The sequence below is a fragment of the Heterocephalus glaber genome, unplaced genomic scaffold (assembly GCF_053883595.1).
Source record: "Heterocephalus glaber isolate CG9 unplaced genomic scaffold, H.glaber_assembly_v1.0 deba00001497, whole genome shotgun sequence".
NCBI classification, from domain to species: Eukaryota; Metazoa; Chordata; class Mammalia; order Rodentia; family Bathyergidae; genus Heterocephalus; species Heterocephalus glaber.
In genome coordinates this window covers 10,808,738-10,833,296 of record NW_028258320.1, presented here as the reverse complement: position 1 = coordinate 10,833,296, position 24,559 = coordinate 10,808,738, and the positions used below count along the sequence as shown (strand labels likewise).

General features: G+C 50.4%; 1 protein-coding gene across 4 annotated transcripts in view; it reads right to left on the bottom strand.

The window, feature by feature from the left end:
• The window catches only part of Dlg5 (discs large MAGUK scaffold protein 5), a 134,362-nt gene extending 116,388 nt beyond the window's left edge, over positions 1 to 17,974 (bottom strand). For 2 of the 4 annotated variants that reach the window (XM_004846375.3, XM_004846376.3), the window contains exon 1: positions 17,476 to 17,970. In XM_004846375.3, the coding sequence (XP_004846432.1) occupies positions 17,476 to 17,779 (304 nt within the window). In that variant the 5' untranslated portion in view covers positions 17,780 to 17,970. Of the gene's footprint in view, positions 1 to 17,475 lie in introns of all 4 variants that reach the window. The other 2 variants (XM_087184671.1, XM_087184674.1) reach the window with 2 other exon arrangements.
• Positions 17,975 to 24,559: the final 6,585 nt, after the last annotated feature.

The following is a 24,559-nucleotide window of genomic DNA, read 5'->3' as shown; positions in this document are numbered from 1 at the left end:
ACTCCAAGTGCATAAGAAATAACAAGAGGGCTGGGGATTTAGCTCAGTGGTTCTGCTGCCTGCCTTGAAAGCACAAGGTCCTGAGTTTGATCCCCAGTACCGAAAGAAAGAAAGAAAGAACTGCAAGAATCAACAAATGGGATTACATCAAATTAAAAAGTTTCAGCACAGCAAATGAATCAATTAGTTGAGTGAAGATACAAACTACAAGATGGGAAAAAATTATGCCAGCTATTCCTCAGAGGACCAATATCTAGAATATATAAAGAATTCAAAATATTAGATCACCTAAAACAAGAGACCCAATCAAGAAATGGGCAAGTGAAATGAACAGACACTTCTCAGAAGAAGTACAAATGGCCAACAAACACCTAAAAAAAATGTCCACCATCCCTGGCCGTTAGAGAAATGCAAATTAAAACAATGCTAAGATTTCGTCTTACACCAGAAAGAATGGAATGACAATCATCAAAACATCAAAGAATAACAAATGCTGGAGAGGCTGTAGTGAAAAAGGAACCCTCCCTCATTGTTGGTAGGAATGTAAACTAGTACAACTACCATGAAAATTAGTGTGGGAATTTCTCGAAGAACTACCAATAGAAATCCCATATGACTCAGCTATTCCCCTTCTAGGGATCTTCCCAAAGAGCTAAAGCATCATACTACAGCAATACATGCATACCAATGTTTACAGCAGCACAATTCCTAACAGCTAAGTCTTGGAAACAGCCTGTATGTCCATCAACAGATGAATGAATAAAGAAAATGGGGTATTTTTACATAATTAAATACTATCCAGCTGTAAAGAAGGATAAACTTGAGACACTATAGAAAAATGGATGCACCTGAAATACATCAGACACACAAGCTTAAACACCACATGGTATCTCTCATTTGAGTAACACAAAATGAAGGATGGATAGAAGGAAACAAGGGCTTAGATCTCTTGCCAATGGGAAGGGGTCCAGGAGACTGAGGGGGGAGGGGAGAGGAGGAGGGGAAGGCGAAGTAGGGAGAATTGAGATTTGCCTTGTCCAGGTACCAGAACCCCACAATGCATGTAAATATTATATGTCATGAACATGAGCGAAGATTAATAATAACAGTAAGAATGAAAACAGGGGAAGGGGATTTAGAGATAGAGGGGGAAGGGAAGGAGACTGAAAAAGAAACAGGCAGTGTTATGGACATGTACCTGCTCCCCGAGACGAACGTGAACTTCGTGAGCTGCAAACACGTACTGAGAATAAAAATGATCCCTTTTAGCTAGGTATGATGGTACATGCTTATAATCCCAGTTCTCAGGAGGCTGAAGCAGGAGGATCAAAAGTTCAAGCCCTGGGCTGGGGATTTAGCTCAGTGGTTCCCCGCCTGCCTTGCAAGCGCAAGGTCCTGAGTTCAATCACCGGTATCAAAAAAAAAAAAGTTCAAGCCCAGCCTGGGCAACTTAACAAGAGCATGTCTCAAAATAAAAAATAAAAAAGGGATAAAGATATAGCTCAGTGTGAAGGAGCTAGGCTCAATCCTCAATATCACCACCCAAAAAAATCCCTTTTCTCATTCATGAAAAAGAAAGTTTTATAGTGGTTATCACCAGTTAATATGATTAGCTACGACTTATTTTCTTTTTCATTACTTGCGTTTTCTAAATTTGCCACAATAAACATGGTTAATAATATACAAGCTGAACATTCTTAATCTGAAAATTCAAAATCTAAAATGCTTTAAAATCCAAAGCCTTTTGGATGTCCACTCACACACAAATTGCAGAATTTGGAGCATTTTTTATTTCAGGTTTTGGCTGCCCAGCCAGTAAATCCTATGTAAATATTCATTTGACCTGTAATTTTTTTTTTTTTTTTTTTTTTGTACCAGGGATCGAACTCCGGTCCTTGTGCTTGAGGGCAGGCGGCAGAACCACTGAGCTAAATCCCTGGCCCCTACCTGTAATTTTTTTTAACTAACCAAATCTTTTCTTTTTCAGCATTAGCATCACACCTCAAACTTGAAATCCAGTTCGGTTACGGCTGGAAGGCTGTTGAAGCAGGCACGTGCTGAGCTCTTTCCTACCACACCTTGGGTCCTACCGGGCTGCTCTCCACCGAGAGGCACTCACTCCCTCCCCCCCACCCCCACCCCACCCCACCCCACCCCACAGCAGCCGCTCCTGATCCCAGGCAGGATTTTGTCTTCCTGAAGCTAAAAGCTCCTGTTTCCCTGTCTTGACAGCTTGCATTCTACGTCATCTAAAGTTCAGTGAACCTACGCTGTCCCCCTAATTAACTGTTTAAAGGATGACCACCCATGCTTTCTACCATGGCTATGATGAGAAGGTGGGTCTCTGTGAGAATGCTGACGCACACTCGCAATAAATGCCACATTTAACACAGGTGTGGGTCCACCTCTGACTCCACCATCACCTACATGCTTATTAGAAACACCGTGTCCCACAGCATCAGCTGTCCCGTGAGCCACAGCTGCTCCTCCTCACTTCCAGTGACAAACCAAAGCGTTACAGCAGGAATAATTCTATATCAAGGTCATTTTGGGGTAAGCCATCTGGGGTGGCCAGCTCAGCATGGACCCACAGAAGCCACCTCCATGCTGGAGGCTCAATGATGGGGCATCGCTGAGGATCTTCCCTCAAAAACAGGAGCAGGAGGGCCGGGGATTTAGCTCAGTGGTTTTGCCGCCTGCTGCTCAAGCACAAGGACCCAAGTTCGATCCCCGTACCAAAAAAAAAAACAGGAGCAGGAGCTGGGTGTGGTGGTGCACACCTGTAATCCCAGCACCTGGGAGGCTGAGGCAGGAGGATCGCCTTGAGCTCCCGGCCAGCCTGAGCTACATAGTAAGATCTTGTCTCAAAACACAAGAGAGATTTAAAAAAAAAAAAAAAAAGTAGTAGGATGGGATAGTGATGTATTTCTTTCCTGGTTCTCATTTTCTTTATCTCTCTTGATGCCCATTCCCTTCCCACACAAGTAGGGGACCATCTGCTAGTGTTTGTGTTCCTGGGATATCAGTGCTCTTTTGCATTACCGCCTTGCAGGATGGCACTGCACTGCCCACCGTCTCGCTCTGTTTCTTATGTTTCCACTGCACACCGTGCTCCAAGACACAACCCACACCTGCTGTGTGTCACATGGGTCCCCGGGAAGACGGGGGAGGACAGGCTCACTCCTACCCCACCCACCACAGTGAGCACTCTGGGACTTGATGAGAACCTGGAGTGTCAGGCAGCACCCCAGGGGGCACTATCCAGCTCTCCTGCCCGCCAGCCAGAGGGGTGCAAAGGGGCGGGCTCAAGGTTGAATTCCGGGGTGGCTTCTCCCCACCCTGCCTGAGCCACGCCTGGAGGGGACAGCAGGAAAGGCACTGCCATGGTAAGCACTGGTCGCAGGCAACAGTCTCGAAGTCGGTCGAGCTCCCCGAGGACACCATGCTCCCCTGCTCCACCTGGCTGGCTGGCTCCTCCCCGGGAGGCCACTGCTGAGGGCAGAGAGGGGTGGCAGTGTGCACTCGGAGCGCCACTCCTCTAACAGGGCTTGTGACATGCACTCATACCACTTGCCACCTGAGCTGGCAACACCTGAAGCGGTCTGCACCTGTGCAGTGAGGCCGGCAAGGTCATGCTACTCTAAAGGTCACTGAACGCTCGCGTCATGGACCAGAAACCAGAGGCTGCAAACCGGTCTGGTCTGGATGCGTGGGACCAACAGGAGACCCAGTGGGGACACAGGTGCTTTCAATAATCACCCAGGTGACCATGGGAGCAGGAGATGAACAAGCGCCTCCTTAGAAACAGCATCTTGAATATGTGTTCCCTGCACATCACTGCTGGGCTCCAGCCCTACAGTGGCACTTAAATAGCCACGGGGCTGGGGCAGTAACAATACAGACAGCCTGTGCTCACCTGGGGCCTTCCTAGGCCAGGCCCTGCTCTCAGCACTTAGGTACAGTAACACCAGGTCCTCTTATTGTCCTCATTCCATGGATGGGGAAACTGAGGCAGACATGAGAAGCAACTTGCCTTTTTTCCCCTTTGTGGGTTTTTTTTTTTTTTGGTACCAGGGATCAACCTTGGGACCTTGCGCTTGGGAGGCGGACAGCAGAACCACTGAGATAAATCCCCAGCTTCCCTTTAGCTTTTTGAGACAGGGTCTCACTATGTATTCCAGGCTGACCTTGAACTCACTGTGTAGCCCAGGCTGGCCTTGAACTGGCATCGATCCTCCTGCCTCAGCCTCCCAAATGCTAGGATTACAGGTGTGCACCACTATCCCTGGTTGCTCGATTCCCAAGTAACCTGGCCTCCTAGTTCTGTATCCTCATTTGGTAGGCAGAGTAACTATGTGAACCCCTAAATGAGCTCAAACCAGAAGACAAATATAAAAATAACCGACAAAGCATACTGTCAGTAAAAGCAACTGCTTCCCAGTTCCCTGAGGTGGCCATGAGGACACAGCTGGACAGCTTTGGTCACTCACTTCCCCCAGAAGCCTCACTCTCCAGCCACTCCTTTCCCGGCCCAGAGACAAGACCACCACATGGAAACGCATCTCAAACCCCAGGGGACACGAGGATGCTCATGTCCGGGCATCCCAGAGACCATCCTCGGACTTGAAGCTTAAGAAAAGCCATCGTGCCAATCCACCCAACAACACACAAGACACCTCAGGGGATCTCGAAGCCAGCGTCCACACCCTCACCCACCAGCCCTGCCCTCTGGCCTCTGTCACGTGACCGAGATCCCCTGTGGAGCCCTCTCCAGCCATAGCAAATGATCTGAGGCAGCAACCAGGCCTTCCTTCGTCTCCCATAGGCCTGGCCCCAGATCCCTAGCACCTGCCAAGCGAGCGCCCCAGTGGGTCAGAGACCCTGACCTCCTCACAGGCCCACTCACAGGGGCCTCTGTCTTACTCGACTCTGGGCTTTCCAAGGAGGTGATAAAGACAAACAGGGGTGGGAAGACAGGAGCCTGCTTTTTGTTTATGTTTTCTTTTGTTATTCTTTAATTTTTTTTTTTTTTTTTTTTGGCACAGGAGATCAAACTTGGGACCTTGTACTTGTGAGGCAGGCGCAGTGCCACTGAGCTAAATTCCTGGCCCCTGTTTTGTTTTTATTTTTTGAGACAGCGTCTCACTTTCTAGTTTAGGCTGACCTTGAACTCACTATGTAGCCCAGGATGGCCTCGAACTCAAGGCGATCCTCCTGCCTCAGCCTCCTGAGTGCTGGGATTACAGGTGTGCGCCACCACGGCCGGCTGGAGCCTGCTTTTTATGACCTGCTGAGAATCTTAGATATTTGGACACAAAACCTTTGCTGTATACTATAAATCATAAAATGAAAGGCAATAAGTCAGACTGATTACCTTCTGGTATTTCTTGTTTTAGTTTTGTGGTACTGAGGATAGAACCCAGGGCCTCACACAAATTTGGCAAATGCTCTACCACTGAGCTACATCTCCAGCCCATTCATTCATTTATTGACAGCTAAGTTACTCAGGGTGCCCTTGAACTTGCAATCCTCCTGCCTTGGCCTACCACACCAGGCTACATTCTGACATTTCTTAAAAGTTCTGGAACAGACAGCAATGACAAAGGAAAAGTGTTGTGGAATAAAATGATATATATTCCAGCTAAAAAAACAAATCCATGCTGAGTATGGGCCTGTGGTTTTTTGGGGTTTTTTTTTTTGGTACTGGGGATCAAACTCAGGACCTTGCACTTGCAAGGCAGGTGCCAGAACCACTGAGCTAAATCCCCAGCCCTGTGGTCTGTTCTTGGTTGATACCAGTGGCCTTCTCACTCTGGCTGGCTTGATACCTAGTAGAGCCCGGTATGGAGCAGAGACCAAAGATAGACTGACAGGAGAGATGGAGGACAATCATGTAAAATTCAGGTCTGAATCTGGATGGGAGGCACTCTAACACTGTGGACTCCCTCCTTGCAAGAAGACAACACTGTAAGTCAGTTGTGGTGGTGTACACCTATAACCCTGGCCCTTGGGAAGCTGAGGCAGGACAATCGCTGTGAGTTTGAGGCCAACCTGGGCTACACAGTGAGTTCAGGACATACATGAACTATAATTTGAGAGCCTGTCTCAAATTAAGTAATGCCCTTTTCTAGTAAGCACTGATTGATGCAATGAGGGAGTTGAGGCAGAACAGGCTACATGAAAGGTCACAACTTCCCACAGAAAGCTGGGCAGCTGGTCACTGCTTTGTTCTCTCCCCTGAGACCTTAAAAGAGGGGTGGGGGCGTGATGAGATATTTAAAAGTCATCTGCTGCTCTCTATCAGAAACAAACAAGAAGAAAATACAAAGGCTGCATGCACATGCACGTACACACACACACACACACACGCACGCACACACACACACACACACACACACACACACACACACACACACACGGCCTGAGCAGCTGTTCTCAGGGGAAAAACTCAGAACAATCTCCCTGGGGTTTGTTTACTTTCTTCCTTTTTCCTGGATCGGGTTCCTACTGTGGCCAGCCATCAGGGTGGGCCCTGACTCAGGGTCCACTTGGAGTCCATGAGCCTTGACTTGATCCTCTTTTCTTTGTCAAAGGTTTTTCCTCCTGGGGGGGCCAGCGGCTCAGGACATCACTTTCCTGCTTGAACTCTGTCCTGTGACTAAGTACTAAGCAGAGCAGGAGTGGCGCCCAGAACTTCTGCTGTAACACAGAAAGAGAGCGTCTCAGAGGTCCCGCCTGCCAAGTCAGACCTGATCTCTGACTCAGCACTAAATTTAGATGCCCTGTCCTACGTCTGCATCCAAAAACCACGCCGGGTGACAGGTGGTCAAACACGCCTGCCGGACGGATGGACAGAGGACGCTTGCGGAGGACCAACCAGGCTCGGGACACGGAAACCTCAGCGTGGATGTTCACAGGCGGCCTGGAGAGTAGAACAAATGCGGTCTTTATAAAGCAAGTGACAAGGACTCCAGAGCTTGCCCAGCCTCTAGGCAGCTGGCAGCCTAAGCAAGCTGTACACCATCAATGGCAAGTGCGTGGCTCGTAAAAGATCCTGTGTGCTCCTTGGGAGGAAAAGGCTGCAGCACAGCTCCACGCCCTGAGAGGCCCTAGTGCCGGCTGCACCAAGCACAAATCAGGAAAAACCAGCCCAGCCCTGATGTTCCCCACCCAGCTTGTTCCCAGCTGGGAAGAGCAGGATCCCAGCAAGTCACTGTGGGTCCCTGAACCATGTGGCATCTGTACATAAAGGACATGGGCAAAGTGGGCTCTCAGGCCTTCCAGCTGGGTACACATCAGTGGTGGGCTGCTTCCGGAGAATAAACAGGAAGCCAAGTCCCGGCCAGAGGAGAGCGGGAGAATTGAAGTGCGGAGAACAGAGGCGGCTGGGTACTGAAGAGGGCACCATTTGCTTTCCTTCTCTTTTTTTGGTGATACCAAGGACTGAGTCCAGGGCCTTCACAGCGAGCTACGTCCGCAGCCTGTTTTATGTTTTTGCTTTTGAGATAGGATCTCGCTAGGTTGCTCGACTGCCCAGACTGGGCTCAAACTTGTGCTCCTCCTGCCTGAGCCTCCCAGAATGCTGGGATTACAGGCATGCACCCCATGCCCAATTTGTCACATTATTTTTTTAATTGACATATTTGAAGTATTACTTTTTACCTTAAAAGAGGTAAATAAAATTAAGTTTCTTCCTATGTGTTTTGCTATCTCTTTGCTCAGTATTTGACAGCATAGTTTCACCACATCTGGGCAACCGACTGGCAATGGTCAAAACTGAGTAGATTCTTGTGGAGGCCCCAGGACCATTGACAGGTGCCATTCAGCCAGGTGAGCCGAGGTGACAGAGAGCAGCACCACACCTGCACCCACCCTGTGAGCAGAGAAAACACATCCTGCCTCAACACAGCCTGGGGACAGCAGCTCTGAGTCCTGGGCCATCATCCCCAGAGGCACTGTGTCTCACGCAGCAGCCCAGCCCCCACTCCAGCCTGCCTGTGAGCAGGGGCTTGTTTACAGTCAGCAGCTAATCATTCTCTTACAAAATGCAGGATAGGGTCAAGGAGTGACAATAGTTAAGGTTAAAAAAAAATAATAAAACCAGGGATTTAGCCTAGTGGCACTGCGCTTGTTCATGCAAGGTCCTGAGTTCAATCCCTGGTACCGAAAAACAAAAAAAGAAAGAAAAAGACCAAGAAGGAGTTTTCAAAACAGGTGAACCAGGCAAGGTGGTGCACACCTACAATCCCAACATTCAGGAGGCTGAAGAAGGAGGATCACCACGAGTTTGAGGCCAGCCTGAGCTACACAGTGAGTTCAAGGGCAACCTGAACTACGCAGGGAGACCCTGTTTCGAAAAAACAAAATAAAAGGTCAAAATAGCCAATTTCATATTATGTATATTTTACCACAATTAAAAAAAAGAAATAGAGCTGGGGATTTAGCTCAGTGGTTTCACCACCTGCTGCGCAAGTGCAAGGACCTGAGTTCGATCCCCGGCACCAAAAAAAAAAAATTTTATGTTAGGTAAATCTTACCTCAATTTAAAAAAAAAACCACCTCAAAGCAAATGGATTATGACCCTTAGTATGAAATAAACTTCAGGGTCAACAGAAAGGAGAATTAATGTGGGTTTTTTTTGGGGGGGTGCCAGGAATCGAACTCAGGATCTTGTGTTTGCCAAGCAGGTGCGATGCCACTCAGCTACATCCCGGCCCCAACAGGAAGGAAAATTATGCACCATGGTTTTAGAGGGATAGATCACCGGCATAGGATACTCCAAATGTCTGCTTGGGTTTAAACATTTCTGCGGCACTTTCGTGGAACTCTGCCTTAAAAAGATCAATAGAGGCATTTCAGAGATACGCCATCTGTCCCCGGCAAATGCTTTAGAAAGACCCGATTTTCCTCCAGCTCATCTTAAAAATTCCCCCAGAACACAGCCAGCATCCCTGCTGCACGGACGGACACGCAGCCCCACACCTGTCGCCCGGCTGCTCTCCCTCAAGCTCCCGCCTTCCCAGGGCCACAGATCACCACAGGGCCCCTGGCTGGGGGCTGAGGGTACAGTGGACTGGAGCAGGGCCAGCACTGAGAAAATTTACCTCTCCTCTGCTTTGTCAGGAAATACAAAGCCAGAGGATCAAAAAGCACTCCATGCTAACATTACATTAGATTAACAGCAATCAGAGTGTCGAGCCTGAGCGAGCCCCAGAAATGGAGTCCAGCCCAACTGCCACCCTTCTTGGGACCAGATGCCACCTGGGGAGAGCTCAGAACCCCGCGGGGCTGCACAGCTCCCCAGTCAGTGCTCCCCCTCTTCTCTTTTTACCACTGCACTGAAAGCCCTAAGAGACTCAGCCAAGGGGAGACACTGCCCTTAGGAGCACATCCCCATTCCAGGATCTCTCTGGGACAGCAAGCTGACATTCAGACGCTCCAGACCGATAGCAGGCAACGCAGGCAGCCATGGGGCTCCTGGCAGCCAGCCCCACACTGCCTGTACCTGATGGGCGACCTTGGGGACTCAAGACAGCAAGGTCATGCCACCTGCTTCCAGCACAGACTTTCCGTGGGTGGTGACATCTGTGTGCGCATCTGGGACTTGCCCGAGCCTTCCTCTCCCACAGCCTTCTGCCACCGTGAAGTCACCGCTCAGGAATCTGTGGGTCTGTGAAGAGGATATGGACGCAGACACACCATGCACTCTACCCACAGCTGACCACTCATCCCTTCAACCGAAGTCACCAAATAGCCACCTCAGGCCAGCACTGTTCCAGACATCCCGAGTGCAGGGGGCTTTCAGCTCATGGAAATCACATTCTGCTCTTGAGCCCCACAGCCCCAGGAAGAGCCACCTTGCCACCTGCCTAGCACATTGACAAGGTGTCCTCACGGAAGTCAAGGGAGTATTAGGAGTACCGCTTTTCTGGATCCAAGGCTGGTTTCAGTCTCCTGTTGCTACTGATACGTCACAGGCTCCCCACAGTAACAAAATACTCTCCTTTTTCCTCACCACTGATTGACAAAGGGCATCATGAAATGGCTGCGCTGTATTTTGTTTTGATTTGAGGAAAAAGAGCTGCACGTGGACCAAGAGAGTTAGGAATGAGAACAGGACTAGAAATAGCATCCTGGATAAAGGAGTAGAGGTCAGGCTCCAAAGTGCAGACAATCTTGGAAGCAGCCATGTCCGACAACAGATGAATGGATAAAGAAAATGTGGGCAGGATGTGGTGGTGCATGCCTATAATCCCAGCACTCGGGAGACTGAAGCAGGAGGATCACCATGAGTTCGAGGCCAGTCTGGCCTGTGTAGTGAGTTCAAGCCCAGGCTGAAATGCATAGCGAGACCCTGTCTCAAAAAAACCAAAAAGAAAAGAAAATGTGGTACTGATACACAATGAGGTACTACTCTGTTGTAAAGAAGAATAAACTTGAGTCATGTGTAGGAAAATGGATGCACCTTGAGACCATGTTAAGTGAAATAAATCAGACACACAAGCTTAAATATTGCATGGTTTCTCCTACATGAAAAACCCAAAGTATAAATAAATGAAAGAGCAAACTAAAAGATGGATAATAGGAAACGGCAGATAAAGCTTTTGCAAAAGAGAAGGGAGCTAAGGGATAGAGGGGGCTGGAGAAGGGAAAAGCGAGAGGAGTGGATGGGGAAGCAAAAAGAATCAAGACACGTTATGCACATGTCCACACTACCCACAGTGAACATGATCAGCACATGCTGTAACGCGTACTAATAAAAATTAACTTTTTTTTTTTGGTACAGGGGATCGAACTCGGGTCCTTACATCTGTGCAACCGCTGAGCTAAATCCTCGGCCCTTTTTTAAATGGCAGACAAGGCCATCAACCGAATCACCTCAACTTCCCAGTAACTCAGCCCTCGTCCCATGAATAAAAGGCCTTCTGAAATCTATGTGCCACTAAATCACCCAAATGTCCCACCATGACTTAAAAAAAAGCACAGGTTATGCTTCATTATTAAATTTTCACAAAACTTCCCAGCCATTGGATTACAAAAGGAAGTTGAAAAAGAAATCCAATTTTACAAATCTTTTTTTTCATATTTTACAAATCCTAAATTTGTCTTCAGCACAGAGATCTCACCATTTCCCAAAAAAAAACAGCTCTCTGCTCACATTCGGGCTGAAGGTTCACCCAGACAGGGAGAGGATGGCTTCTGCGGCCTGTTGTATCCCTCCTGGTCAGGAGGGCTGAGCGGCAAGGCAGGGCTAAGGCAGGGACGGGCCTAACTTCCGCCATAAGACACTGACGAGAGGCCAGAACGGGTAAGACTTGTGGCGGTGCTTGTCCGCAAACCCAGCATTCAGGAGGCTGAGGAAGGAGGGTTGCAAGTTCAAGGCCAGTCTGGGCACCTTGAATGACTTAAAACACCCTGTCTCAAAAAAAAGAACCAGGGAGACTTGCGGGTAGGCTCCAGGGACGGTACCTAATGAGAGTCACTGCTGGAAGAGCAGAGGGAATGCTCGCTAGGCTGTGATATTTGTGAATCTTTTCTCCAGCTTTCTTCGTGTTCTTTCTCATCTTCTGGTCCATCGTCCTTCCTGGGCACCCCACGCCAGGAGCAAGGGATTCACAGGAGGCAAACCAGGGGCAGGTGGCAAGTATGGGCATCTTGGAAACCCTGGCTATAGTGCAGGATGAGAGGGTCTCCCGGGGGTAAAGGTTGGACTCCCTGGGAAGCTCTGGGGGACCATGACCCCCCTCACTCCAACAATGAGCTCCTTGACTATTTGTATTGTTATGCAAAGCTGACATGTAGTGGTTAGACACTCCCTGTTACGGTTTAGATCTGCAGTGTCCCCAGAAAGCCCATGTGTTTGGAAATGCTATACTCATCAGTGGATTAACCCACTTGCTGTTAGGAGGTGGGGTCTAGTTACATGCAGGTCACTGGGGACATTACCAGGAAGGGTTCATCTCCCTCCCTGGCTCCTCCTTTTTCTCTCTGCTTTCCTGGCCACCATGAGGTGAGCAGCTCTCCTCCACCAGATCCTTTCACCGTGCCTTCCTGCCTTGCAGCCACCAGACCATGGACTGAATCCTCTAAATAACAAAGTAAACTTCTTCTCCTTTAAGTCATGGGTGCTGAGTATTTTGTTCCAGGATGAGGAAGTGACTAGACACTGCTCATCCTCTCCTGGAAAACTACTACTGTGTCCACTAAAAGGCCACGTGGTGCTGGACAGGCCACCAATCACAACACCCTGCCTACTGCTGGGCCTATCTTAGTCCTCGAACCCAGCCACAGCGACCGGGCCTCACAGGGACACACAACACTGGAAGGGAAAGCAGAATCCTTCCAGGAGATTCTTCTGCCTGGTCTGATTTCTTCTCTGGCCAGAAGCTGTGAAGATAAAAGCCCAGAAGGGCCTGAGGCCACATTGCAGGCCCACAGGGAATGCTCCAAAAGTTCAGGGGATCAACCGTCTCCCAGCCATCTCAAGGTTTTGGGTGTAGTCATTTGTTACTTAAAGACAGAGACTCGGAGCCAGGGATTTAGCTCAGTGGTTCCAGCGCCTGCCCCACAAGCTCAAGGACCTGAGTTCCATCCCCCCCCACCCCCGTACCAAAAAAAAGACAAGAAACATGCCAGGTGTGGTGGCGCACACCTGTAATCCCAGTACTCAGGAGGCTGAAGCAGGAAGATCACCATAATTTTGAGGCCAGCCTGGGCTCCATAGTGAGTTCAAGGCCATGCTGAACTACATAGTGATATCTTATCTCAAAAAAAAACCAAGGGCCTGGGCATTTAGCTCAGTGTTTTTGTCACCTGCTGCGCAAGCACAAGGACCCAAGTTTGATCTCCAGTACCCGGCCCCCCAAAAAAAGATCCATATTGAGGCCATACTCTTAAGTGAAATAAATAAGACACACATGTGTAAATACCGAATCGTTTCTCTGGTGTGAGAAACTGAGAGTATAAACAAGGATTAAAAGGATTAATAACTAACAATTGATACTTTGAAATAGGAAAAGGTCCAAAGGGGAAGCGGTGGTGGGAAGAGATGGGGAAAGGGAAGAATGGAAAGGAAAAATTATGAGAAAAGAAAAGAAAAATGGAAACGAAGTCTATGTAAATAGGGAAGGGTGGTGGGGGTGAAGGGCACACAGGTAATGGGGAAAAAATAAGAACCAAGATACATCATGTACAGGTACAAGGACCCAATGATAAATTTAAGCATATTGTATACCTAAAATGTACCAATAGAAGAATTTAAGCAAAAAAACCCTCAAAAAATTAAATAAATAAATATAATCTATAATCATTGTCATATATGTGGTCCACTATTGACTAATATCATTATATACCACATATCTTTATAAGTTAATAAAATTCTCTTTTCTGTTTTTGAAATCCTCTTTTTTGTTTGTTTTTTTTGGTTTTTTTAGAGATCCTCTTTTGTGCCTAGATGGTTTGAGCTATATTTGTCACTTGCAGTACAGGTACTCTGAACTAATACACACAGAAATAAAAGCTGCCCTTCATTTAGAAACCTCTTATCGACCATCACTTTCAAGTCCCTCTGTGGCCCCCTTCCAATAACACAGGCTGAAAAACCAAAAGAAAAACTACGGTGGTGGCTAGAGCCTTTTTCCTTCTGCCCCTTCCCCTGCTGACCCTCCAGGCAGCAAGGATGAAGAAAAGGTGGCTGGTACTCAAAGGGACAGCGCAAGACAAAAGGCACAGGTCACCTCTACTGAATAATAAATAACCCACGCCTGCCACTCCACAGCCAGCACACAAGCCTGCTAGAAGGGCCCAGCAGGCTTACTTTTCTTTTTAAAAAAAAAAAAAGAGCCTCCCAGCTTTAACTTCTACAGTCCCAAGTAACACGCAAACTCCTCCCTGGGCTCAGCAGCACGACCCTCCAGGTGCCCTCTGGATCCCCACCTCCCTGCCGCCCTGGGGTGACACCAGTCAGGTGAAAGCGAGTCAGTCTGCGTCACTCCACAGATCTGTCACAATGTTGCTCTCCTCAGCGCCCCATTCCCCCAACACGGCGACAAGCTGCAGGCTGGAACTGCATCTATGCGCCCCTGGCTGTGTGTACCCCACCTGGCCCAAGCAGACCAGCACCTCAATCCTCCCTGAGGCATCCGGCCCTCCCCGGGCAGAGGCAGGCAGCTGGGCTCCTTTAGCCCCAACTTACAGATGAAGACACTGGGATGACCCCAGAGGCGGGGAGTCTAGGATCTTCAAGGGAGAAAGCCTGATTTTTTTAATGTCTATCTTTATTACTGTATGTTTGTACCACATAATGATCACACTCCTCAGGAGGAGTTGGTACACAACCATGACATGTAATCCTTTTTACTCTCCTTCTACTCTCTCCATGTCTTGGTCCCCTTCCCATTTGCAAAGGATCTATCTCCCTGTTGCCTATTATCTAGCTTTTATTTTGCTCTTTAATTTATTTATACTTGAAGAAACCCTGACTTTGAAACTGCATCAAAGATAAAACACAAAGGAATGATCAAACTAGGCTCTGCAACAACTAGGAGGAACACAGACCCAAGCCACACCAGAGCTGAGCGCTTCTCACCTGTCAGCTGGGGTAAAGGTGCTCACTTCCTCCCCACAGATCCCTGTATCAGAGGCAAGAAAAACCTAGGATCCCAGGGGTCCCCAGTGACAGGAAGTAGCCTGAAACTGTAGTGGGAAGGCCTGATCAGATAGGAGAAAAAACCACCCCTAGATGAGATATGGGGAGCCAGGGGCCCAGACACACCTCCAGCAAGCACCTCTCTGCCCTGGGACTTCTCCCTCACAGGTGACAAGGCCTAGGAAAACGGTGTCATGAAGATAACAGGATGCCATGAATCCCACTGGGGTGGCCACAGAATCAGTGAGTAGGACAGGAAGACACTGAGTGCCCAGTAGCAATGGGCTATCAAACTGGGAATGGGAGCCCTGCCCCTCCTCAACCACCCTGGAAGTCTCCAAGTCTCCTCGGTACCCCCAGGTCTGGGATCTGAGCATGGGCACTGCAGACTCCCACAGCACACCAGTGCCCATCAGGGAAGGGCATTCACACATGAGCTGTGGAATCTACCAAGGAAGCCCCTAAGCAAGTGACAGTGCCACCTCCTCAGATGGTGACAAAGTAGATCCTCTTGACACTAAGGGTCCCAAGGAAGCCAGATGACTCTCTCAGGCTCCACAAGGGAGCTCGCTGAGCTGTGGACCTGCACCGGCATGGAAATGGCTGGCGAGTGGAAGGAGGCAGGACACAGAGTTGGGTTCCCCTGATGTGGCTCCTTGGGGACAGGAGCAGTGCCACCATGCCTCCTGCCACAGCCGCTCCTTCACTCACTAAGCTCTGCCCTATAAGGAGAGAGGCCAAGGTAGAGGGATCTGTCCTTCACAAAGTCCCCAATGAGCCACTGCTTACTTACACACCATGTCACCCCCACCCCAAGAGGCTCCCAGTAGCCAGACCAAATGCTATCCTAACTTCTTCCTAATGTCTAAAATAAAATGAACATAACTTCCCCTGAAAATTATTTTTCTAAGGACTTCATAACCTTCTTGGAAGCCATAGGACTCTTCACTGTGAGAAAATGGGTCTGAAATCCTTGCCCTGGGTATAAAATTCAAACCCTATTGGGTCCCCTCCTTAGAGGTCAGGACTGACTCCTGGAACTTCAGCCCCCAGAGGCCCTACCTTCCTCATTAGGCAAGGAAAGGATGGACCCTAATTAATGGCAATGCATCCCCTAATTCATCTAATGCAAAGATGAAAGCTACTGCTGGTGCACACACCATTCAAAGACTTCAAGTCTGGGCTTCGTTGGAGAAAGATTTCTGGAAAGAGACCTTGGATAAACTTCTTCCTTCAAAAACAGAGACCAGCAATTAAAAAGAAAAAAGTACCCAGATGAGAGACCCAGCTGTCTTTATCCTCATGGCTCTACATCTGACAGCCCCTGCCTGGCACCTTTCACAGACTATCCCAGGAAAGGACTGGGTTTGCCCAGCAACTCTACTACAACCACAGTTCTGGGCACAGAATGCAGGTTTGAGGGACAGAGATTGAAGAAGGTCAGAGCCTAAGGTGGAAACAGGAAAGCCAGCAATGAAACGACCTGCTGTCTGGCAGGCTGTCAGTTTCCTTCAGCTATAAAAAGTGAAGTTGCCCATGGAGATGCGAGCTGTTACCAAGAACACCTTATAATATCACCCTCTTAATAAGTGAGGCCTTTAACAGCCACATAAACCCATCTCCTTGGTCTCTGCCCAAATTGCTAAGGGCAGCTTCTCAGCCCTCCCAGTTTACTTTTTTCCTTCTATATACATATGTCTTTATTTTTATTGTATATACCAGCTCACTCTTAGAAACAAAGACAAGACTCAGAAAAACACAAAACAAAACTTACTGTTCCCTGGTTCTGAATGAGTTAACCAAAACAACAGATCATAATTCAAAACTCCTGGTGCCCAATACTTTCTCGGCATTTTAACCACTGAAAGACAAAGTTTTCTTTTTCGCAAAGCAGGAGTACCAGCCAGCTCATATGGCGGTGACATCAATTAAACTTGATAAAGCAGAGTACCTGCCTCAGCAGTAGGTGCACAGTAATTGCTAGTTCTCCTCCTTCCTTGGTGAGTGCTGTACCCTCTGGCTTCCACACTCCCAGACAGAGACAGGACGAGACCGCCACTGGTCACACACTCCCAGCAGCACCCTGCCCCCACGCGGGTACTTACAGTCAGTCAGTCACCCCCAAGAGCAAGCACACAGCGGTTCTAAAGACACCCCCTAAGGAAGCCAGCCACCACCAGCCTTTCTCCGCAGGCAGCTCGGGGCTCTCAGGCAGGGAACTGAGCCCCAGCAAGCGCGCCTAGGATTTTCCCATGGTGCAATGCAACTTCCCCAACTTTTCCGGGCCCACAGTTTCCAAAGAAACCTGGGCAGGCATTGTGCATGATCAACCACAAGTCCCAGAGAGCTAAGAGACCGGGCAAAGGGAAGGGGACCAAGACAGTGAGAAACTCAAAAGACAAGGTGGTCCTGAAACGGGGTGGCAGGGACCAAAATATACCAGTACCGGTCCTGACCCAGGTTCTCTCCTAGGTGGTACCGCTGATTAAAGGCAGTCTTGGCCTCCCAAAGCACTGGCGAGGGGTAGATGGAAAAGCTCGGGAGAGAAACTGACACCCCTTGGAGACACCCTTGGAGGCACCCCCCGAAACCCCACCCCAGGGATAGAGCTGGTGGCCTGCACTGGACCCTGCAGCCCTGGCACCTGGGAGGGGACAGCCCTCCTCGGGGGGCATTGTTCAGGCAGGGCTGGGGGCAGAGGGCTGAATCCGGGTTGCAAGGCATCGTCCCCTCCGCGGATGGGCTCGGGGAGAGAAGGTGCCACCCGCGGCCACCCAGGAGGAGCACGGCCCGGCGAGGTTCCCGGGCGGAGTCCCGCACGCACTCACCGGCGCCCTCGGTGGGCTGCGGCGCCCCCGCGACGCCGTCCAGGTAGAGAATGGACAGCAGGTGAGGCTGCGTCTTCTCCAGCGCGGCGCGCAGGTCCTGGAAGTGGTCGTGCTCTTTGGCCAGCAGCAGCTTCAGCAGAAGCTCCGCCTTGGCGCCCCCGGCCTCCGCGTCCAACCGCCGCCGCTCGCCGGGGCTGAGCGCGCCCGCGGCCTCGAGCAGCCCGAGCACGGCTTCCACCTCGGTCATGGCCTGCGCCAGGCTCTGCTGACACCGGGCTAGCAGCGCCCGGCGCCGGGGCTCCATGGCGGCGGCCGCCCGCTCCGCCCCGCCCCGCGCACGGCGCCCGGCGCTCCGGGACCCACAACCGAGCGCGCCGGGTCCCGCGATGCGCCGGGGGCCAGGGCCGGGCCTGGGCGGCCGGGCGCGCTCAGCGGCGGCCGCCTCCCGGGCTCCGGGGCGCGGCCATGTTGGCTGCCGCGGCGGCGGGACTGGAGGGGGAGGAGGAGACGGAGGAGGAGGAGGAGGAGGAGGCGGAGGTGGGGACGGCAGCCGGGGCGCGCCCCGAGGCCCCGCTCAAGCCGGCCATGCCCCCGCCCCCGGCCCGCGCGCGCCACTCCCGGCCCCAGCGACTCCCGCCTGCTTGGCCCGCGCACCCGTGCGCCCCGGCCCGCTCATCCCGCGGGGCCCGCCCTCCTGCTCCTCTCCCCGCCGGCCTGGCAGGGGACCAGAGAGGGGGGAGGGGTTCCAGGGTCCCGCCCCCCCTCCTCCCGGCGGGACGCGGCGGAGATCGCTCTCTCGCCCCCCCCCCGGCACAGCAGGGGTCCCTGAACGCTGTTAGGCCAGCCCCCAAGCTATTGGGGACCCCTGGTACAAATCCTGCCCCCAAAGCCTGGACGCGGGGGTGGGGGGGGGGACGAATTTGGACACTTCTAATTTAAGACCTCCACCAAGACTGCGAGGGTTCCCCATTCCAAGACGCTCCTGTATAAAGATTTTTCTCGATAAAATCTCCTAAAGTGAGGCTCGGTTCCTAAAATCTTTGTCCTCTGCGGAACGGAGTTGGTTCAAGTCGAAAGGGATTGGGGTGCTGAGGGCAGAGAGGTGTGTTTCGGGAGGAGGAAGAGAGTGGTGAAGGTTAGCTGTGGGTGGGGGTCCTGTCTTTACTCCCTGGATGTCGCCCCCAGAATGTAGCAAATCGCGGAGCTTCCTTGCTTCCCCACGACCTCAAGAAGATCTAATAGTATGTGGCAACGCTCTGCAGACTCCACCACAAAGCTGCACCCCCAGGATGGCTCTCTGATTCTCCTCCGGGGCAGTGGGATCCAGGGCCACCTCAGATGCCTGCCTCAGAATAGTCAATCTCACCTATAGACCTGGGAGATATGGAAGGACTTATTCTACTGTCAGTCACTTCCATCCCTGCACTTCCTTTTTGCAGCCTAAAAGCAAAGTCTTCTTCAATGTTCTGCTTCTTTGCTGGGAGAAGTCTGTGTACTTAATGGGTTTGTTTTTGTTTTGAAACAGTCTTGCTATGTATTCCAGGCTGGCCTAGATCTCCCTATGTGACCCAGGCTGGCCTCAAATTTGCAGCAATCCTCCTGGCTCAGCCTCCCAAGTGCTGTGATTACAGGTGTGCACCACCCCGCCTGGCTCATCATATGTGCTTAACAGAAACAAAGTGTCTATAAGAGGGTTAGAAGGAGAGCACCAGAATTTGAACTTCCGCTTTACACTGCCCTCTAAATAGCTGCCCAGATGGGAGCAGATCAGTTACCCTGGTTCATCTGTTTTCTCCTCAGAAGAAAGGGGTTGGGGGAGAAAAGTACATCAGAAGTTCTAAACTGTGGCTTCATGGTTAAATTCAAGTGATCAATGAAGCTTTGGAAATTATCTCCAAAATTTTGGTGAGCATTTATGTATTCTTCTGGGATGGGGTTCATAGCTTTCTGAAAGTATTTAAGACCCCCATGACCTAGTGTAGCCTGCAACGTGCTGGAACTAAACTATTTAAGGATGTTCCCTGCTCAGACTCCCTGGGCTTCTCTGGCTGACAAAGGTTTTAGGGGAGTGGAACCTGAGTTCTGCCCCAGCTCCCTGGCTCTTCCTTCCCAAGACTGTTCCTACTCCACAACTTCTGTAACAGCAGCCACACAGCCAAAATCACCTGTGAGGCACCCACCTTTGGGGACACACCTGGAATCTCTGTTCTAGGTGGCAAAAGGAAAGTGGATGTTGAGGGGAAGGAAGAATAGAAAAGCTGGAGACTCAGTTTGTTTATGGTTGGTACGACTGTAAATCCCAGAAGGAAAGGGAGTCTGAGACAGGAGGGACTGGAGGGAGACAGGTCTCCCGGAACTACTCCCGAGGGATGGTGGGATGATTTGAGCCTTCCCAGGAAGCCTTGCAAAGCAGGAGTAAGGAAGCCCAGTTGCCAAGAGCACTTTTTCCAGAGACTGTGCAGTAATGGACACACGCTCAGGAAACTATTTATTTGATTCACGCACAACGGAAACTCTGGAGGCGATCTTTTGTAAACAGACTCAGTCTTAGATGCCTTTAATCAATGACCTTGTTATGACCTTCTGTTTCTATAGTGTATTTTTATACCTTTTGGAGACTTCCCCACACACAGCCTCCTCCACGCGCCATGCTGGTTTGAATTATGCCCCAAGATGTGTCCAGGTCCTGGGGCTTGGGGTCTTTGCAGACATAAATCAAGTTCAAAGGAGGTCCTACCGGGTTAGGGTGGCTCCTGATCCAATCACTGTGTCCTGGTAAGAGGAGAGAAGTTCAGATTCAGAGACCCACCCATACGAAAGAAGGTCATGTGTCCGGGAGGCAGGGATTGGAGTGGAGATTCGACTACAGGTACAGAACTGGGGTCAACCACCAACTAGGAGAGGCTGGGGCGGACTCCCTCTGAGTTTCCAGAGGGAACCCCCCACCTTGCTGACTCGATTTTGAATTTTGTCCTCAAGAATTGTGAGCCAGGGCTGGGGATGTAGCTCAGTGGTGCTGCCACCTGCCTCGAAAGAGCAAGGTCCTGAGTTCAATCTGGGTACAAAAAAAAAAAAAAACTGTAAGGCATCTGGGAATGGTGGTGCACATCTTTAATCCGGGCACTCTGAGAGGCCAAGGCAGTAGAATCTCAAGTTCAAGTGCAACCTGGGCTCAAGTGAGAACCTATCTCAAATAATTACTTTAGAAAGGGGTGAGGATGGCTGGCCTTGGTGGCACACACCTGTCATCCCAGCACTCAGGAGGATCACTATGAGTTGCAGGCCAGCCTGGGCTACACACAGAATTCAAGACCAGGCTGAACTACATGGAGAGACCTTGTCTTAAAAAATCAAGACAGGGTCTCTTTAAATTGGGTTTCTCTAAATTGCTAAATTACCTAGGCTGGGCTCAAACCTGAGATCCTCTTATTTCAGCCTCCGGTAGTGCTGTGGATTACAGGCAGGCGCCACCACACCCAGCTCATTTCTGCATCTCCAAATCGAGACTAAACACCACCCTCTGGTAGTGTTTTTACAACAATAGGATGATAGGACTTAACATGGAGCCCTTGGAAATGCCTGGCATCTGGTAGGTGTACAAACGCCTTAGTATCATGCTTACTTACGCAGGCAACTTCTGCAGCCCAGAATTCGAGCATGAAATGTTGGCTTTGCAGCCTCCTCACTGGGCAATGCTGGGGAGCCCCTCGTGCCTCAGTTTGCTCATGGGTGAAATAGAGGTATTGGTGAGGGTATCATAGTAGTGCTCAGTGCAGGGTGGGCACTCCTGTTTTTCCGGCCTCCCTCTGAGAGCAAAACCCCCACTGCATGTAGCAACACGCTTTGCATAGCTGGGTTCCTTTTCCTGCATGAACAGTTGTGGACTCCCCCCCGCTGGAAAATTTCCATTCACCTTGTGTTCACAAGGCGAGTGCTGTGGCCCCTTTCACCTTGTTCTCAGCTGTATCTGCCACCACTACACCAGGCCTGTGCTAGGTGCTTAAGACAAGGTCTCACTGTGTAATACAGGCTGGCCTCGAACTCTCTGATCCTCCTGTCAGCCTCCTGAGTGCTGGAATTACAGGCATGCGCCACCACGCCCGCCTGGCAGACCTTTTAAAATTATTAAGTGATTATCGAATGAACTAAAGAGTTGTGCTGTGATCTACCTTCATTTCCTCACGACAGCCCACCCTGCTTTCTCCAAGGGTTCTTTTACCTTGCTTTTCCCTCATTTATTTGGCCCAGCTGCAGAGCCAGTTTCTCTCTCAGTCTTCACTTTTACTTTTTCAAATAAAATTGGGAAAAAAAAGAAACCACCCAGTACCAGTGAGCTGGTGTGCTGGCCCACACCTATGATCCCAGCTCCTGGGAGGCTGAGGCAGGAGGATGACTGCAAGTTTGGGGCCAGCCTGGGCTATACAGTGAGTTCTAGACCAGCCTGAACTAAAACAAAAATTAAAATTAAAAACCACAAAACAGTATCATCAAGCTGGGGCCATAGCTCAGTGGTAGGGCACCTGCTTCAAAAGCACAGGGACCTGGGTTTGAGCAATCTCTAGCACTTCAAAAATAAAAAATTAAAATAAAATAAAATAGGGCCAGGGATCGAGCTCAATGGTGCCACTGCCTGCCTCGCAACTGCAAGGTCCTGAGTTGGACTCCCAGTACCAAAACCAAACCAAAACAACAACAACAAAATACATGCAACACCAATATCAATTTAAAAGGGAGAATTTGGGGAAGGAAAGCACCTCAAAAAAAGCATGAGAAGCGCCGTGTGGGGGTCCTCTGACTTTCCCATGCCCAGGAAGCGGGGGGCAGGTTGGAGCTTGAAGTACCAGCAGCTCAACCCGCTGGCTGCAGAGTAACCCCCTTCCCTGCCTCGACTGGCAGAGAAGTTGGGCCTCCTGGGTCTGGCTGCAGATGCCCCAGCTCAGAAAGCAGGCAAATGTAGCCCTGAGGCCCCTTCAAGTTCCTGCAAGCACAGGCCTGCCCAGATCGGGGAGTGGGAACCCTCTTATGCAGTGCTGTCTTCCCCTTTCCTCCGAGAAAGATCTGACGTCTCCGCTTCTTGCTCCTTGCTGCCAATGGAACCTTAGAGCCTCGGCCATTCTTAACATTTGTCCACCAGTATAGTTAAGGACTGCCTGCTTTCTTCTCTATATCCTTGGGGTGGACAGAATGCACAGCCCGCTCCCCGAAAGACACCCATGCCCTAAATTCCTGGAAGCTGTGAACAAGCTAAAGGGACTTCACAGATGATTAAGGTTAAGGACTTAAAATTGAGAGAGTATCTTGCATAGCCCTATTAAGCCAAATCTGATCTCACACTCTTTTACAAGCATTCTTCTCACCAGGCATAGTGGTGCATGCCTGTAATCCCAGCACTCAGGAGGCTGACAGGAGGATCACCATGAGTTCAAGACCAGCCTGGGCTACATAGTTTAAAACCAGCCTGAACTACATAGTGAGACCATCTCAATCAATCAATCAATCAATCAATCAGTTCTCTCAGGCTGTAGGAGGGGAGGCATTGGGAAGGACTGGAGTAGCTGTTACTGGGTCTGGAAAGCAAGAATCCACATGCAAGAACTGAAGACAGGTGCTAGGAGCTGGCGGGCATTCCCAGCTGATGGCCAGCAAGAGGCAGGGATCTCAGTCCCCGTGCTGCAAGGAACACAGGCGCTGTCACCAACTTGGAGGAGCTTGGGGGTGGATTCTTTGCAAACCACCCCCTTATTTTCTGCCTGGTGAGAGAAACCAGCCCAGCCCAGCCTGGACCTCTGACCCGAAGGGCTGTGCAACAACACTAAAAGGTGTGGTTCTGGGGCTCCACATCTGTGGCACTTGGGCTAGGGCAGCAATGGGAGCCTCACAACCCTGGAGAACTCGGGGCAGGCAGAAGCAGCTCAGTCTCTTCACCTGCTGGGGCACCTGGCCCTTGACAGGCGCAGCACAGCCCGTGGTGGGAATGAATGGAAGCCTTCCTTGCACTGGGCCTGACCTAGATCCGGCACTCCACGCCCTGAGTGAAGGGAGGCGACGCTCTCAACTGAACACAAGTAGGCTGGGCTTGGTGGCTATGCCTGTGATCGCAGTACTTGGGAGGCTGACGCAGCAGGAGCGTTGTGAATTCAAGGCCAGTTTGAACTACATAGTGAGACCCTGTGTCAAAAATAAATAGCCAGGGGCCGGGGATTTAGCTCAGTGGAGCCGCGCCTGCCTCACAAGTGCAAGGTCCTGAGTTCAATCCCATGTACTGGAAAAAAAAAGTAAATAAAAAATAAATAATACTACATAATAAATAAATTTGGAGAGCTTCCCTGGCTTGTGCCCTGTCTTGCGGTTGGGGGAGGGGATTCCCTTCAGCTCTGTGCTGCCCTTCTGTTAGGACCCCAGCCCTGAGTGCGCAGCGCTAAGTCGGGTCCCCGCAGGCCTCTCTGTCGCTCCCCCAGACCGTGAGCCCAAGTTCTTCAGCAGCTCGCGCCCTCTGGCGCCCCCTCGCGGCTGAAACTGCGGGGGCCCTCGCTGTTGCGGGCGGAACGCAGTGAACCGAGGAGGCGGCGCTGAACAGCTGCCTTATTCAGGCCAGCCCCAGGCTGCGCTGAGCTACTTTCTGGGTTTTGGGGGTTTTTTGTACTGGGGATCAAACTCGGGACCTTGCGCTTGCGATGCAAACGGCGAAACCACTGAGCTAAATCCCCGGCCCCCTAACCCTCTTTTAATTTTTATTGTAAGACAGTTGTGTTAAATTAGTGGCGGACAGACTTGAGATAAGAACATTTGGCAATAATATCATGATGGAAAAGAAACCAGTCTCAACCTGTTCCTAGAAGGAATACCCTGGAACTCCCTAATGATCTCATGGGCTGTACGTTCTTTTTTGTTTTGTTTTCTAGATCCATCTTTATTTACAGTTCAAAGACAAAACGGGGGTAGGTGGTTGCCTCGAATGTACAAGGCCCTGGGTTCCATCTCCAGCAACACACACACACACATACACACACAAAATAAGATCTTTAGAATTCATGAAATTACCAACGGTAAAACTAGTTACACAAGTTATGTAATTCAAGGGCTG